Genomic DNA, 16,640 nt, shown 5'->3' with positions numbered 1-16,640 from the left:
TAATCATCTGCACCCGAGGTTCCGGGGGAAAGCTTCATCTCACCAAGGTGAGCCAGCATTGGACCTGCTTCTCATTTTAACTCACGCCTGGAATCTCGGAGCAAAGTTAAAGTTCTAAAATGGCTGAATAGGGTTGGAAATATGACAGCTTTCATCCAGAGCAGTGACCACTACAGCTGCACACACTGGTCCAAACATGCACACATCACTTTGTTCCTGATATAACCCTGATTTGTACAGTTGAGTTTGGGGGGTTCTCTTTAATCAAAATATTACATTGTACTTTCATTATTTCTTAAATTAGGTGATGTTTAGGACCTAAGATAAGAGAAAAAGGGGTCAGCTACAATTAGAATTGCACTTTTCTTTCTGCAATATAATGCTGCATTCAGTGGAATTTGGGACTTGACTTAATGTCAGACAACTAAAAATCAAAGAACATACCACCAAAGGTCACAATTCCTATTCAGTAACTTGGGACAAGTTTGGGACAACTTGGGACAAGTTTCTCAACTCTAAACATCTGCATTTGACGTCATACACCAAAATACCAAATTTACACAGTAAACATTATGCAGTACATTAAGGACAAAACCATCAAATCTGTCAAATCTTTCAATCTAATGAAACGTTAACATATCTAAATGAAGCATGTTTGTTCATGAATGTATTTATACAAAAGCAACACAACAAACATGGGTGCAGCCATGAACCCCCCCACTTTGCTCATCACAAATTTTGAATTCTGTCTTCTGAGGTGTATCAAATGCAGCATAATTTCAGAGGTGGCCTATTGAATATTACATAAATCAATCAAATCAATTTCATTTATATAGCACCAAATCACAACAAACAGTTGCCCCAAGGCGCTTCATATTGCAAGGCAAAGCCATACAATAATTACAGAAAAACCCCAACTGTCAAAACGACCCCCTGTGAGCAAGCACTTGGCGACAGTGGGAAGGAAAAACTCCCTTTTAACAGGAAGAAACCTCCAGCAGAACCAGGCTCAGGGAGGGGCAGTCTTCTGCTGGGACTGGTTGGGGCTGAGGGAGAGAACCAGGAAAAAGACATGCTGTGGAGGGGAGCAGAGATCAATCACTAATGATTAAATGCAGAGTGGTGCATACAGAGCAAAAAGAGAAAGAAACACTCAGTGCATCGTGGGAACCCCCCAGCAGTCTAAGTCTATAGCAGCATAACTAAGGGATGGTTCAGGTCACCTGATCCAGCCCTAACTATAAGCTTTAGCAAAAAGGAAAGTTTTAAGCCTAATCTTAAAAGTAGAGAGGGTGTCTGTCTCCCTGATCTGAATTGGGAGCTGGTTCCACAGGAGAGCCTGAAAGCTGAAGGCTCTGCCTCCCATTCTACTCTTACAAACCCTAGGAACTACAAGTAAGCCTGCAGTCTGAGAGCGAAGCGCTCTATTGGAATGATATGGTACTATGAGGTCCCTAAGATAAGATGGGACCTGATTATTCAAAACCTTATAAGTAAGAAGAATTAATTCTAGAATTAACAGGAAGCCAATGAAGAGAGGCCAATATGGGTGAGATATGCTCTCTCCTTCTAGTCCCTGTCAGTACTCTAGCTGCAGCATTTTGAATTAACTGAAGGCTTTTCAGGGAACTTTTAGGACAACCTGATAATAATGAATTACAATAGTCCAGCTTAGAGGAAATAAATGCATGAATTAGTTTTTCAGCATGACTCTGAGACAAGACCTTTCTAATTTTAGAGATATTGCGCAAATGCAAAAAAGCAGTCCTACATATTTGTTTAATATACGCATTGAATGACATATCCTGATCAAAAATGACTCCAAGATTTCTCACAGTATTACTAGAGGTCAGGGTAATGCCATCCAGAGTAAGGATCTGGTTAGACACCATGTTTCTAAGATTTGTGGGGCCAAGTACAATAACTTCAGTTTTATCTGAGTTTAAAAGCAGGAAATTAAAGGTCATCCATGTCTTTATGTCTGTAAGACATTCCTGCAGTTTAGCTAATTGGTGTGTGTCCTGGCTTCATGGATAGATAAAGCTGGGTATCATCTGCGTAACAATGAAAATTTAAGCAATGCTTTCTAATAATACTGCCTAAGGGAAGCATGTATAAAGTGAATAAAATTGGTCCTAGCACAGAACCTTGTGGAACTCCATAATTAACCTTAGTCTGTGAAGAAGATTCCCCATTTACATGAACAAATTGTAATCTATTAGATAAATATGATTCAAACCACCGCAGCGCAGTGCCTTTAATACCTATGGCATGCTCTAATCTCTGTAATAAAATTTTATACACATAGTAATAATGTAATGGTAAAAAATGTAAAATTGTAAAAATGTAATTTTTTTATTTGCTGATTTTGAAAATACTAACTTCATCATAAGGAATGAGTTGTTTCATCATATTGTGCTTCATTTTGTGGTTTCCAGATTCTTCCTTTGCGCACAAATTAAACTGAAACCATTTGTTTGGCTTGGAGAAAGGTTATACATAAAGTCTGGTGTGTGCCATACACCACACATTGTAATATCTTGCCATATCTTGCAAATTGTATGGGTATTGAGCTTCATTTTGCTAAGCGTTGTATAAAATTTATTGATAAGATGTGTAATACTGATAATGATGTTGTAAGTATAGTTACCAATATGGGCCTTTTAGGCTCCCATTCTGTAATTGGTGCTAAGAGGAGATAACTTTCAAATTTTTATTATGTTTGTACCTCTTGGCAGCATAATTTTGATTAGGAGGTATTCAGATTTGCACAACAAGTTACAGAAATGTGTGCAATGAGAGATAATTGAGGTAAATTTGCTCAGCAAACAAGAATGTATGACCGTAATTACACACCTGTATACAGCGTAAAAGCCGGGTGCTTTTATTTTATTTTATTTTATATTTTTTTTTATCGTTTTTGCTCTGTTTTATTCTATTTTGCTCTACAACTTTGTTTTTTTTTTTAAAGTTTGTGGATAAAGGAAATGAGGTGTAAAATCTTTAAACATCCCAGACATTTGAAGCAGTACTGTTTGTTTGTTTGTTTGTTTGTTTGTTTGTTTGTTTGTTTGTTTGTTTGTTTGTTTGTTTGTTTGTTTGTTTTCAGAGTGTGTGGGGGGGGTAGCAGGATGTTAAATCATTGGGTCAACTGCTGAAAAATAAATTTGGAGTATCCCTATTCTTACTGCAATATATATATATTTAGTTAAAGAAACTAAAGCATCATCAATAAACCTCATTTATTCTTTATAAACATCTTTTCCCCACATTTGTGTGAGGCTGCAGAGAGAAATGTGTCAATATTGATCTGCACTCAGGGATCAAACCCACCAACCCTTTGTTTTGTGGACAAACCACTTTTTCGAAGGAGCTATTGTGTCCTGCTGCCAAACTATTTTACTGCATTGCTGATGTATAATATAAATACATTAGTACGAATAAATCAACTTTTGTGTGCAAGTAATTTAAGCATACTAAATGTGCCTCAGTATCTCAAATGCATGATAGCAGTTTCCGCATTATCTTTGTAACAGAATTGTTAAATGCACATATTGCATGTTATTTGCAGAATGGAGTCGTGTCACTAATAGACTGCACGCTCATGGAGGAACCAGACGGAACAGATGATGAGTGTGAGTGTCAACATACAATATGTAGGCTAATAATAATCCTACCTTGTGTGATGTACAGTCCTGATCACAATTATAGGCCTTTCTGAACTACATCAGAAACTACACTGAAGTACATCATTTAAAATATGTTTATGTGTCTGTGATAAGCCGGTCTATCGGAGGCAGTTCTCAAAAACTGAGTGACTCTGCAAGAAGGGGACTCATGAGGAAAGCCACCAAGACACCCATGAAGGAGTTAGAGGGTTCCGTAGATGTGATTGAAGAAACTGGGGATAGTGCAACTTTTGTCTGTTGCATCTCCACTGATGAAACCTGGTGGTGGAGTGGAACAGAAAAGGACTTTAAAGAAGAAAAAAAGATCAAATCAATGCTCCAGTCCCCCATTTGCCATCTGACAAACTGTAGCTGAAATTTCACATTTTCTTTTTAAGAAAATCCTTCTCTTTGCAAGAAGCAAAAGTTACACTCTGTGTAGTTTCCAAGGTCACAGTCACAGAAGCCTCGTTCTGACTTGTCTGGGTGTCTTCTTGGCTTACCTCACTCGTATCTTTTTTGTGCAGTCACTCTTTTTTCCAGATCTACCTACCACAGATAGATACACCATACATTAAGTTACTCATCTGTATTTTTAATGTTTGATGTAAATACAGCAAACATAAGAGATATTTTAGAAATGTTTAATATTTATTGCACCATAATAGGCCACAACTGGCCATCAAATAAATTTAAAACTAACTGACATTCATTCACATATACATTCTTGTCTTTTGTCTCAATGGGAGGAAAGCAATGTTTATAGTTCCAGTTTAAAAAACGCTAATGCTGTGTGCTGCATGTGTGGATGTATCGCTTGTGTGTGTTTTAGAGGTGGGCAGATCGATCCTAATATCGATAATATCGATACCAACGCTGGTATTGATATTGAACGATCCTCGTGTAAAAAGATTGATACTCAAGCTTTTTTTTCTCTCCTGCATGCACTGACTGCTGCGCACGCAGATTCATCAAAGTCTACTCTCTGTCTGTAAGAGCAGCACTGCGCTGTGTCACACAACACAGAGCAGCGCACCCTTGTATTGTGGTTTGTCAGCCCTCTATCTCTATAGATTTTGTTTTAAGTTGTGTTGAGTGATATTTTTAAACAAAAATGTTGATTGTGATAATAAAGTATTTTGTTGTCACGTACAATGTTTGGCGAAATTCTATCCTAGGTCTTTTGTATCCTTTGGATCTATGAAGCTTAAATATGAAAAAGTATCAGTATCGAAATCGGCGATACTGGGCCTGTATTTACTTGGTATCGGATCAATACCAAAATTCCCGGTATCGCCCACCTCTACTGTGTGTGAGCGAGTGCGTGTGTTTGTATTTGTGCATGGATTCCTGCCCATGTCTGCCTTTGATTGGCTTACCATGAAATTTTACTCTTCTTTAGCCAATCACCATCACTTATACAGTTGTCCCACCCCTCACCAAAGAAAAGAAAAGAAAAAAAAAAACCTTTAAAGCTCAATTGCTGAGATTCTGCAGATAAAAACGGTTTCAATGATCTTAATTCTAGTAAAGCCCCACACTTTACTGTCAGTAATGATCACGGTGTTGTAACAGCAGAAACAGTAATTAGTTAGATTACCTGTTACTGGAAAAAAAAAAACGGCATTAGTAACATTGTTTATTTTAACGCTGTTATTCCCATCAGCACAATACATTAAAATAGTTGTTTTAAGTCTAGACTTAAAGACCACAAATCAGCTTACTTTAATGTTGGATGGTAAGTTAACTACTCCATAAAAAGATCACATTTCATTTGTATTTGAGAGCGTTATGTAGGATGGTATCTTTTATTGACTGATAAAGTTTGATCCGGATCTGATCCAAACAACAGATTTTGTGGCCATTTAAATTTAACATTGAAAACCTTATTTAAAGAATATTTTACATTATATCTTAATCAAACATGAACTAATCACTCTCATATTTGAAAGTGAGGTGCAAACTGTAACTTACTATCACTTGACAAAGACTGATCCAGATCTGATCCAGATTGTGGATTTTGTGGACATTTGAATTTCATATTGAAAAGCCTATTTGATGCACATTTTGCATTGTATCTCAATAACAAGTGCCTCAATCAGTCTCATTTGTGGCAATAAGGTGCAAACTGGCACTCTCAATGAATAGACTAAGTTTGATCGCCATCTGATCCGTATTGCAAATTTTGCAAATATTTGATTTTAACATTGAAAACCCCTTTTGATCTATATTTTTTTATTTTAGCTCATGAAAAGCCAATTCTAACAGGACTTTGACCGTGATTTTTTTTTCCAAGGTAAAACTTTGTAGAATTGGAAATTGGTTTTGGCGGAGGTTTGCACTCTATGAGCATGGTGCTCCAGTTGTTTAATATATTGTGCTCCAAATCGAATCTATTAATAGAACAGTCTTCCTTGCCACAGAGGGATTACCATGACTATTAAAAGAGCAACGCTTGGTTAAAACAAAAGCACTTAACAACAATTCACAACAGTCATGTTTGTAATGATTTAGATCCATCTATGACTTTTTCAAATCGTTACCTTTGTTATGGTCTGAGCTGAGTCGAAATGAAACCTCCAGTATGCAGGCAGCGAGGACACGAACTATGTTGCAAAAACTGCAGTGATTTCATAAACAAAAGGTGAACTGACAATCCAAACTCAAACAGGGTTGGGAAATACAAAGACTCCAACCCCGAGGTTGTGCTTGAAAAACTACATTAAAATGCATATCTCATGCTGAAGTTCCTGTGGTGGCTCTGAGCAAATTGAGAGCAGCACAACAAAGTCTATTTGAATGAGAGTCAATGTGCAATAAGTAACAACTACCTTTCAATTCTACAGAAAGTAATTAGTTCAAAATCAGCATGATAATGTTAATTTAGAAAAAAAAATGTTGGATTTGCTGTTTAAAAGATAAATTACTACTTTATCATGTAAATTTTACGGTAGGTAATTTTCCAGAATTATTCCGGTAACTGCAGCTGCCAGTTTTTTGTTTTTTTTTTAACCATAAAAACAGATATTTTTTTCTTTTGGTTTTTTTTTGGCAGTTAATGCTGCTGTAAGCTTTAGACTGTTTTTGTCACAGTCTAAAATCCACAGTATGCACATGAATCTAAATGGTAAATGGACTGCATTTTATATAGCGCTTTTCCATCTGCATCAGACGCTCAAACTGCTTTACAGTTATGCCTCACATTCACCCCGATGTCAGGGTGCTGCCATACAAGGTGCTCACTACACACCGGGAGCAATAGGGGATTCAAGGCCTTTGCCCAAGGGCCTTTAGTGATTTTCCAGTCAGGCGGGGATTTGAACCCATGATTTTCTGGACTCAAGTCCAACACCTTAACCATTAGACCATCACCTCCCCTGGACCATGATCTCCTCTAGACCATCACCTCCCCTGTCATCTAGCACAGTTTTGAGCAAAAAGTATTTTTATCAAAGGTGTGCCTGAAATTGTCTTTATGTTCAGCCAAATCTGAGAAGAGTGGACAGGACATGGAACACCTGGACTTCAAGATCGTGGTTGAGCCAAAGGACAGCCAGTCATTCACAGTCATCCTGGTGGCCTCCTCCAGGCAGGAGAAGTCTGCATGGACCAGTGACATCAGTCAGGCACGTCAACAAGCACCAAAGTCTCCAGCAGTCAGAAGACAAACAAATGACATGTATTCAAGAAGGCTCTGTTTCTCTGTCTCTGCAGTGCATAGACAACATTCGTTGCAATGGGCTGATGATGAACGCCTTTGAAGACAATTCTAAAGTCACCGTACCACAGATGATTAAGTAAGCTTCTTTCTTTTTGTATTTGTGACTTTTCCCCCTTTTCTTCTAATGTTGCTGGCCTGTTCTGTGAGCAGATCAGACTCCAGCCTGTACTGTGACGATGTGGACATCCGCTTCAGTAAGATGATGAATTCCTGCAAGGTGCTACAGATCCGTTATGCCAGTGTGGAGCGCCTTCTGGAGAGACTGACCGACCTCCGCTTCTTGTCCATCGACTTCCTCAACACCTTCCTGCACTCGTATCGTGTGTTTACAACTGCTGACGTGGTGCTCGACAAACTCATCACCATCTACAAGAAGCCCATCAGTGCCATCCCTGCTCGGTGAGTCAGGGCACACTTAAACTTTTGCATGTTAAAAGATTGCGTTTATAAGCAGGGGTGCACATAACTGGTGCTAAAAATCATTGATGCACAGCAGACAGAGGGAAACACTTTTCCTACAATATGTTATTGCTTCCCCCTATAAAGTGCTTCCTTTGTGTTTTCTGCTGCGCATCATTTATTTTTAGCATGCGCAAGCACCATGTACCAGTTATGTGCATGTCTGCTTATAAGAGACATGGGACACTTATTTTTTTTTGTTTGACATCCTTAAGACTTTGAGATTTACAATGTGTAGCTTTTGCACCTTCTGATGTGACTGAAATACTTCAAATTTCATTTTATGATTTGTGTTTGCTTTGTATATTTCTGAGTATTTAGAAATTTTAAACGTTTACAATACCAAGGGCCAATGTTTACAATACCAAGATTCCAGATGATGAGTGCAAAATTTTGTGGGCTTTCCAAACTTTTGCACGTTGGGTTGGAGGATGTTTTATGAATGACTTACAAAGAATAATTGCACAGATGGCAGTGAATAGTAACATGATGTAGACAGCAGTGTGTAAATGAGAATTTGAGTGTGTTAATGACTGTAAGCACAAAATTAAATTCAGTCATTTGCAGCTGTGCACCTTGTGCCCCATTACACACAAACTCTGCCACCTAACTGAGCAAGTTCACGCACCTGCAATAAAATATAATTAATACAAATCTGATATTTCAGACATTTTATTATTGTTCAGTTGACAGTATTTAAGACGACTGGTGAATAATTATGCTGCATTCTGCTGTGGAATGTATGGAGAACTGTGTGTACAGAGAACAGATCATCAGCCATGATCATCTCAAAGACTCAGCCTTTTGTGGTACCTGCTTTTGTACCAAATCATGATTACAAGCACCTTTTGACATCACCTGTTTCACATCATTATTTTATTTATTTACAACCCCAATTCCAAAGAAGCTGGGACGTTGTGTAAAATGTAAATAAAACAGAATACACTGATTTGCAAATCCTCTTCAACCTATATTCAATTGAATACATGACAAAGACAAGATATTCAATAAAAGAGAAAAATAACTGGTGCAACACAGAAATAAGTGCCAGACAATTTAATAAGGTGCTGAAAGCAAAAATGTACACGGGACTAACGTTTTGATGTGAGAGTCACATCTTCCTCAGAGTCCCGAGAAAGTTCTCCAGATTCTCTGAATCTTCTGATTAGATTATAGACTGTAGATGATGGAATCCCTAAATTCCTTGCAATTGAACACTGAGAAACATTGTTCTTAAACTGCTGGACTATTGTTTCACATAGTTGTTCACAAAGTGGTGATCCTGAGCCTTTTGGGATGCTGACACTCACCTGTTTCCAATTAGGTGTTCTTTGAGCTTTCATCAACTTTCCAAGTCTTTTGTTGCCTCGTCCCAACTTTTTGAAATATGTTGCAGGCATCCATTTCAAATGAGCAAATATTTGCACAAAAACAAAAAGTCTATCAGTTTGAACATTAAATATCTTGTCTTTGTGGCATATTCAATTGAATACGTTGAAGAGGATTTGCAAATCGTATTCTGTTTTTATTTACATTTTACGCAACGTCCCAACTTCATTGGAATTGGGGTTGTATTTAAACATCATTATTAGCCCAACTTTTTTGCTTTTTGGGTTGTATTGCAGGCCTGATTTGGGATGGTTCTTCTTCTTCTTCTTCTTCTTCTCCTTCTTCTTCTTCTTCTTCTTCTTCTTCCATAAGAGTAGAAGATATCTTCAGATTATGCAGGATATGGCTGCTTGACTTTTCACTAACCTAAGGAATTACATCACATCACCCTTAACTTGACTTCAGACTTTTGACTTCTGACTTCTTGTGAATGTAAAAGAAGATTTTAAGGTTTTGTTGCTGGCTTGCGGTGCATCCAGAAAGTATTCACAGCGCTTCACTTTTTACACGTTTTGTTATGTAACAGCCTTATTCCAAAATCGAGTAAATTCATTTTTTTCCCCTCAAACCTCTACTCGCAACATGCCATAATGACAACATGAAAACATTTTTTGAAATTTTTCACATTTTTTTAAAAGTAAAAAAACTAAGAAATCACATGTACGTAAGTATTCACACCCTCTTCTCAATACTTTGTTGATGCATCTTTGGCAGCAATTACAGTCTCAAGTCCTCTTGAATACGATGCCACAAACTTGGTGCACCTATCTTTGGGCAGTTTTGCCCATTCCTCTTTGTAGCACCTCTCAAGCTCCATCAGGTTGGATGGGGAGCGTCTGTGCACAGCCATTTTCAGATCTCTCCAGAGATGTTCAATCGGATTCAGGCCTGGGGTCTGGCTGGGTCAGTCAAGGACATTCACAGAGTTGTCCTGAAGCTGCTCCTTTATATCTTGACTGTGTACTTAAGGTCATTGCCCTGCTGAAAAATGAACTGTCACTCCAGTCTGAGGTCAAGAGCGCTCTGAAGCAGGTTTTCATCCAGGATGTCTCTGTACATTGCTGCATTCATCTTTCCTTCAACCCTGACTAGTCTCACAGTTTCTGCTGCTAAAAAATATCCCCATAGCATGATGATGTCACAACCATGCTTCACTGTAGGGATGGTGCCTGGTTTCCTCCAAACATGACACCTAGCAATCTTGCCAGAGAGTTCAATTTCTGTCTCTCAGACCAGAGACTTTTGTTTCTCATGGTCTGAAAGTCCTTCAGGTGTCTTTTGGCAAATTGCAGGTGGCCTGCCATGTGCCTTTTATTAAGGAGTGGCTTCCATCTGGCCACTCTACCATACAGGCCTGATTGGTGGATTGGTGCAGACATGGTTTTCTTCTGGAAGGTTCTCCTCTCACCACAGATGAATGCTGGAGCTCTGACAGAGTGACCATCAGGTTTTTGGTCAACTCTCTGACTAAGGCCCTTCTCTCCCGATCGTTCAGTTTACATAGGCAGCCAGCTCTAAGAAGACTCCTGGTGGATCTGAACTTCTTCCATTTACAGATGATGGAGGCCACTGTGCTTATTGGGACCTTCAAAGCAGCAGAAATGTTTCTGTACCCTTCGCCAGATTCATGCCTCGTGACTTTCCCCAGATTTGTGCCTCAAGACCATCCTGTCTCAGAGGTCTACAGACAATTACTTTGACTTCATGCTTCGTTTGTGTTGACATGCACTGTCAACTGTGGGACCTTACATGTAGACAGGTGAGTGCCTTTCCAATCATGTCCAATCAACTGAATGTACCCCAGGTGGACTCCTGTAGAAACATCTCAAGGATGATCAGTGGAAATAGGATGCACTTGATCTCAATTTTGCACTTCATGGCAAAGGCTGTGTCTTAGGGGTTTTGTTGTTTTTAATAAATTTTCAAAAATCTCAAAGCGTTTTTCACATTGTTATTATGGGGTATTGTGTGTAGAATTTTGAGGGAAAAAATTTATTTCATCCATTTTGGAATAAGGCTGTAACATAAAATAATGCAGAAAAAGTGAAGCGCTGTGAATACTTTCCGGATGCACAATATTTTTTGAAATTACAAGATCATAAGTAATAAAATAAGCATTTTGTTGTAGCCATTTTTTAAAAACCAACATAGGTGCCATCTTAGTGTCTGTGCAAATGACAACATTGATTTATTTTTTTTTTTCTCCCCACATTACTCATGGTCTGACTATATTTTTCAGCAAACTCATATTTGTTAACACAGTGAACCTGTCCACAGCAGATATTTCTCATATGGAGCACTGAGTAGAGGCGGATGGAGCAGACATGAAGGACTCGCTTTGGCATGCTTTTGTATTAGTGTATGTGGCACGTGTCAAACACAATAATTGGTCCAGTCTCTCCTGGCTGCTTAGGAGCGTCTCAAATGAGCTCTTGTCGCTCTATAGCAACAGACCTCCATGCTGCAGGAGTTTGTAAAGATCCATACTGTACAAAACCATTGGAGTGTTGCAGTGAGGCTAACTCGCCTTTCCAGAGATTTGGGTTTGAGATCAGCCAAAGCCCTCCATGCCTATATTCTGCAGGACACTCTCCTGTGGAGCTTGTCACGTCACTGCAAGACACCTACACTTGGCTGCCTATATCAACAGTGGCCATGCACGCGAGTGCTGGCTGTGCTATTTATGGGAACCCGTGAGGTCGCCAGAAGTGTGGCAGGGAGTGGGAGAGGTTTTCTGCAACACTGCAGCCTGTATCCTGCTGTAAAATGGGCAAGACACAGACACATTCAAAAAATTATGTAGATCATTGGTCTCAAACTGGTGCCAGAGACGAGAGAGAGGGGGGGTGCAGGTTTTCATTTACAGCAACCACATGAGTTGCTCATCAGAGGTTGGAATAATTAATAATAATAATAATAATAGTGTACTCTCTTGCCTTTTTCACCTTAAAATCAGTGTGGACTGCAAACTGGTGGACTGTAAGTGGTGTTTTGTCTGACTTGCTATAAACACACAGGGTTGTGCATATTGCGAGATATGGATGCACAATATGCACCAGGTGGTGCATATTGCGCGATACGGATGCGTAATTTGCACCACCTGGTGTATATTACACATCCATAACATGCAATATGCACCACTTGAGGCAGCCATATTGCATTTTGGGATGGTGTGGGCAGTTTATGCGGTAAGAAACTTCAAAATATTGCTAATTTGGATCAAATATTTAGCTGTAAAATGTGACTTTATCAGAAGGCTTTTCAAATTTGACACGGGAAGAGCAGAGGCAGCCATGTTGCATTTAATATTATACATTAAATTTGTGTAGATGAGGGTGGTGCAAATAGGAGTGTACTAAATCCTAATTTACATGTCAGTGGTGTACATAGCCTTTGCCTTTGTTTGTAATGTTAAATCTTCACGATTTCGCAAGCAAATGAACATACGTGAATATCTATAGAGAGCTTTGCTGGTCTGGAACAAAATGAGCCCAATCACATTATGAGACTGCAGTCCCGAGAATAACAAGAAAGCCTCCTGTCTAAAATGTAGCAGACTAAATCTTTCCAGGCCCTGTGGTCCATTGGACTGACGCTTATCTCAGTTTTCACCAGCTTCCATAGCCTGCCTGCCATCACTTCTGGAATAGGGCCTTCTTCCGCCATGTATCGAAGATCCGATAGAGTTCATGTTTGAATCAGACATCACCGCAGCCTGTTCGACCGCACCACGGCACATAACGATATCAGACGCAGCCTGGTGTGCATCAGGAAAAGAACCGGCTGCACCTGCAAAGCCGAAGACACCGGGAACACGGCCACGCTCAACACCCATGCAAGCCCCTTCACGAGCACCACCTAAGTCCGCACCACGAACGACTCACGTGGCTTCCACACGCTCGCTTCGGACCGAAGCGGAGCCGGCCTCCTCATGCCCGACTTCCCAACGTCTCCGGGCCACGACAACGGCTGTTCTCAGCCTTCCTCCTGTTCCAGCTCCTCGACAGCCCTGCGCGCCTGTGCCACCGAAGACCGTGCGCTTCGCACCTGCAGCTGCTCCAGTCTCCACGCCAGCGGCACCAGCGACGCTTCCAGCCGGCCCGGTCTCCATGTGCACTGCACCAGCGACTGGAGCGATCTCCGCACCTGCGGCACCTCCCGCCGAACCAGTCTCTGTGCGCATCACTCCAGCGGTTGCTCCAGACTCCACGCCAGCTGCACCAGCGGCTGCTCCAGTCTCCACGCCAGCGGCACCTGCGACGCTTCCAGCCAGCCCGGTCTCCATGCGCAATGCGCCAGCGACTGGAGCAATCTCCGCACCTGCGGCACCAGCGACTGCTCCAGACTCCACGCCCACGGCTGCATTGGACTTTGCGCGCACCGCGCCAGCACCTGTTCCAGCGCACGCCGCACCACAACCAGTCTCAAGGCCAGACGGTGCGTCGTTCGCACACATGCCGTCGGAACCTTCCCCTCCTGCGCCTCCTCATCCTGCTCCAGCTTCACTGCGGCACAGAAGATGACGATCGAGGACGCAAACCTGGAGATGGTTAGTGACATTTTGCTTGAACTGTATTTGTTGCGGGTCTATTTTGTACTCACGTTGTTTCCTCTGTGCTTTGTTGGTTCAAAGCCCCACGCCTACTCCTGGGGTGGACCATGTCTGACCTTGACTCACAGTTTCAGAGCGTCATGACCTGGCTGTTGGGTAAAATTATTTTGTTCTTAGGGGTCTCCCCAGGGGGCGGTTGTGGGTTCATGGAAACATTTTCCATCTCACGCCTGTTAAATTCTCTCTCATCCAAGTACTTCTGGCCATGCCAATTATCCACAGACTTTGATTAACCTTCTCGTGCAATACATTCGGCACCCTGAGCAAATACAGGTTTTCTGGTTGGTACTTGTGTTGGTCTGGTTTTGTTTGTTTTCTGTCTGCACTTTTGCTCGTTTATGGGGATTTTTTGCTTTTTTGGGGTTTTGTTCAAGAACTTTTATTTACTGTATGAGGGCTCTTTTCTGTCTTGTTTTTGTCATTGTTGTAAGGTAGTGTGTACACCTAATGTCTTGTGTTCAGTACCTGGAATGTGAACGCCCTCTGTTTTGCTGTGGCTTAGCTCTACTCCCTTTTGCCCAGTGGCTTCTACGCACTGGGACTCCTCCTGAGGAGGTTGTTTCTGTACACCACTGCTTTGGAGCTATTCGTCCTAAACCTGGCCCCGATGTTCTTTGGGAACCATCTAGGGGCCGGTTTGTCCCAAGGCCGAGTTCCTGATGTCTCCACGCCCGTTTCTCCACGGGTCCACTCCCCTGACCTCATGGTAACTCACGACCCGGGGTGTGTCACGTGCCCAGGCCCTTTGTTGAGCCGTATTGTCGCCCGCCTGGGGGCCTCTTTCCTCCTTGGCTATGCCCAGTTTTGGGTCCCTCGACCGCCTGCCCGGGTATTGTTATTCCGTTTCCTCTGCCTGTTTTGCTGGGGTCTGTTGTCAGACATCCCTGGGGTTTTGTTTTTTTCGGCCCTCTTGTGGCTCTCCTCTCGTTCTGCCCTCCGTCCTGTTCCCCCTGCCGCCCTCCCGGTGTCGGGTTCCTGGGCGGGTGCCCGGGGGCACCCGCTTGGGGGGGGTACTGTCATGTCCCGGCCGTTTCCAGGCTTCAGCCCATATGGCCCTTCTTCATTTAGTTCTGTTCCTTTGGCATCAGCCTCGTTTTGTTAATTACCTTTTTCTTCATGGGGTTTTTTTTTCCATGTTCTGATTTTTGCTTTGTCACTTCTTCCTTTGTTACTTTTCACCTCAGTGTTTAGTCTTGTTTTGTTATTGCCTCTTTCTTCACGTTTATTCAATGTTCTCATATTGCTTTGTCACTTTCTTTCTTTGTTACTTTACAGCTATGTTTTAGTTCCATTCTAGTTTATTCACAGTCTGTTTTTATGTTTCAGCATTTAGTGTTTGTTTGCTTATGTTACTGTTCTCTCTTCTGTTAAGTATTTGGGTATTTCTGGTTTTGGTTTTCAGTTTTGTTTTCTTGTAGTTCTTCTGTCTGTTCTAGTAGGTTTATTGTATTATTCCCATGATTCACTTATCACGTTCTTGTATGCTTTTCAGTTTTGATCAAGTTAGGGGGTGTTCATGGTTTTCTTTGTACTATCTCTTATTGTCATGTTTGTATCTGATCACCTTTCTCTTGCTCCTGCTTGTCAGTCTCTCATTGTTTCCACAGTCTTTTCCGGATCACTGCACTCTCAGTTCCGCACCTGCACTTTGTCCTCTCAGTCAGCCACGCCCCTTCATCTGTCATTCTCTTGCCCATTTGTCACCGCCCTTCTGCATCATTGGCCTCTTAGCTGTCACCTGACCACGCCCCCCTTTCCAGGCCTTTCCTCCTCCACGTGCACCTCATTTCCTGATTAACACCTGTCCCTATTTAACCTGCGTCTGTTCACTTCTTCCCCGCTCGTTCGTTGATTCACTCACGTACCAGCCTCTTGTTTCGTTCTTGTTTTGCCAAGCCTTGTTTTTGGACTCTGTTTTGTGTTCTGGATCCTGTTTTTGCCTCTGCTCTGACATACCTGTGCTCATGTTTTGACCTTGCTTGTTCTTTGGACCACGTCTTCAGCTTAATCCTTGTCAAGTACTTTTGCTCCGTGGACTGCCTTGCTGTTATCGATCCCAAGCCTGAATAAACCACCCTTTAAGTATATTTCCTTTTGTCGAGCCTGCATTTGTGTCCTGCCCTCGTCCAGTCCTGACATTGTGCAGCTCGCTTGTCACTGCTGTGGCGTGCGGACAACTGATCCTCCACCTGTTGTGAGAAGCTGCTCATTTACATAAAGCTTAAAGCTTAAAGCTTGGGTCACAGCGTTGTGGAGTAACAACTCGCCATTGTTAGGATCCTTTAAGGATTTCTCCCGGGAGTTCCGACTGGTTTTTGACCATCCGGTGAGAGTGAATACCGTTGCCCAACGGTTGCTGAATCTCAGGCAGGGGAGGCGGAGTGCGGCGGAGTATTCCGTGGACTTCCGGATTTTTTCTGCTCAGTCAGGTTGGAACGCCGCAGCTTTACGAGGAGTGTTTGTAGATGGGTTAAATGAGTCATTAAAAGACGAGCTGGCAGTCCGTGACGAGCCAAACGATTTAGATGAGCTGATATCGTTGGTGATTCGTCTAGATGATCGGATGAAGGAGCGTGGACGCGAGGAGGGCGGCCATCAGAGCGGGTTTTTTCGTCTCGGGGCTTTCCCCGACACAGATCTGGGCCGCCTCTTCTTCGCCCCACTGAGGCTCCTCCGACGGGACCTCTGGCTCCTCTTGCAGACGAGCCCATGCAGCTCGGACGAGCAGAGACCACTGTATTGCCCCGACATATAAGCGTCAAGAAAAATAATGGTGACGTATCTCCAGGTG

The 16,640-nt window shown here is 41.9% G+C and overlaps 2 protein-coding genes across 2 annotated transcripts in view; one reads left to right on the top strand and one right to left on the bottom strand.

Moving 5' to 3' along the window:
- Positions 1 to 16,640, top strand: part of rasgrf1 (Ras protein specific guanine nucleotide releasing factor 1) — a 112,042-nt gene that overhangs the window by 39,533 nt on the left and 55,869 nt on the right. The gene's annotated exons all lie outside the window — the stretch shown is intronic.
- LOC117515799 (predicted GPI-anchored protein 23) lies at positions 13,064 to 13,704 on the bottom strand. The gene is made up of 2 exons (XM_034176526.1): positions 13,567 to 13,704; positions 13,064 to 13,491 (listed from the first exon to the last, which is right to left on the bottom strand). The coding sequence occupies exons 1-2, from the start codon at positions 13,691 to 13,693 to the stop codon at positions 13,118 to 13,120; spliced, it is 501 nt and encodes a 166-aa protein (XP_034032417.1). The 5' UTR covers positions 13,694 to 13,704; the 3' UTR covers positions 13,064 to 13,117.

This window comes from Thalassophryne amazonica, chromosome 8 (assembly GCF_902500255.1).
Source record: "Thalassophryne amazonica chromosome 8, fThaAma1.1, whole genome shotgun sequence".
Classification (NCBI taxonomy): domain Eukaryota; kingdom Metazoa; phylum Chordata; class Actinopteri; order Batrachoidiformes; family Batrachoididae; genus Thalassophryne; species Thalassophryne amazonica.
Note: the sequence above shows the minus strand (reverse complement) of the source record. Positions and strands in the feature narration are given on the sequence as shown.

Coding starts and splice junctions, on each gene's coding strand:
- LOC117515799 (XM_034176526.1), bottom strand. CDS start 13,693: ATGTGTGCGAACGACGCACCGTCTGGCCTTGAGACTGGTTGTGGTGCG. Junction 13,492..13,566: donor GGAGTCTGGAGCAGTCGCTG/GTGCCGCAGGTG, acceptor GAAGCGTCGCAG/GTGCCGCTGGCGTGGAGACT.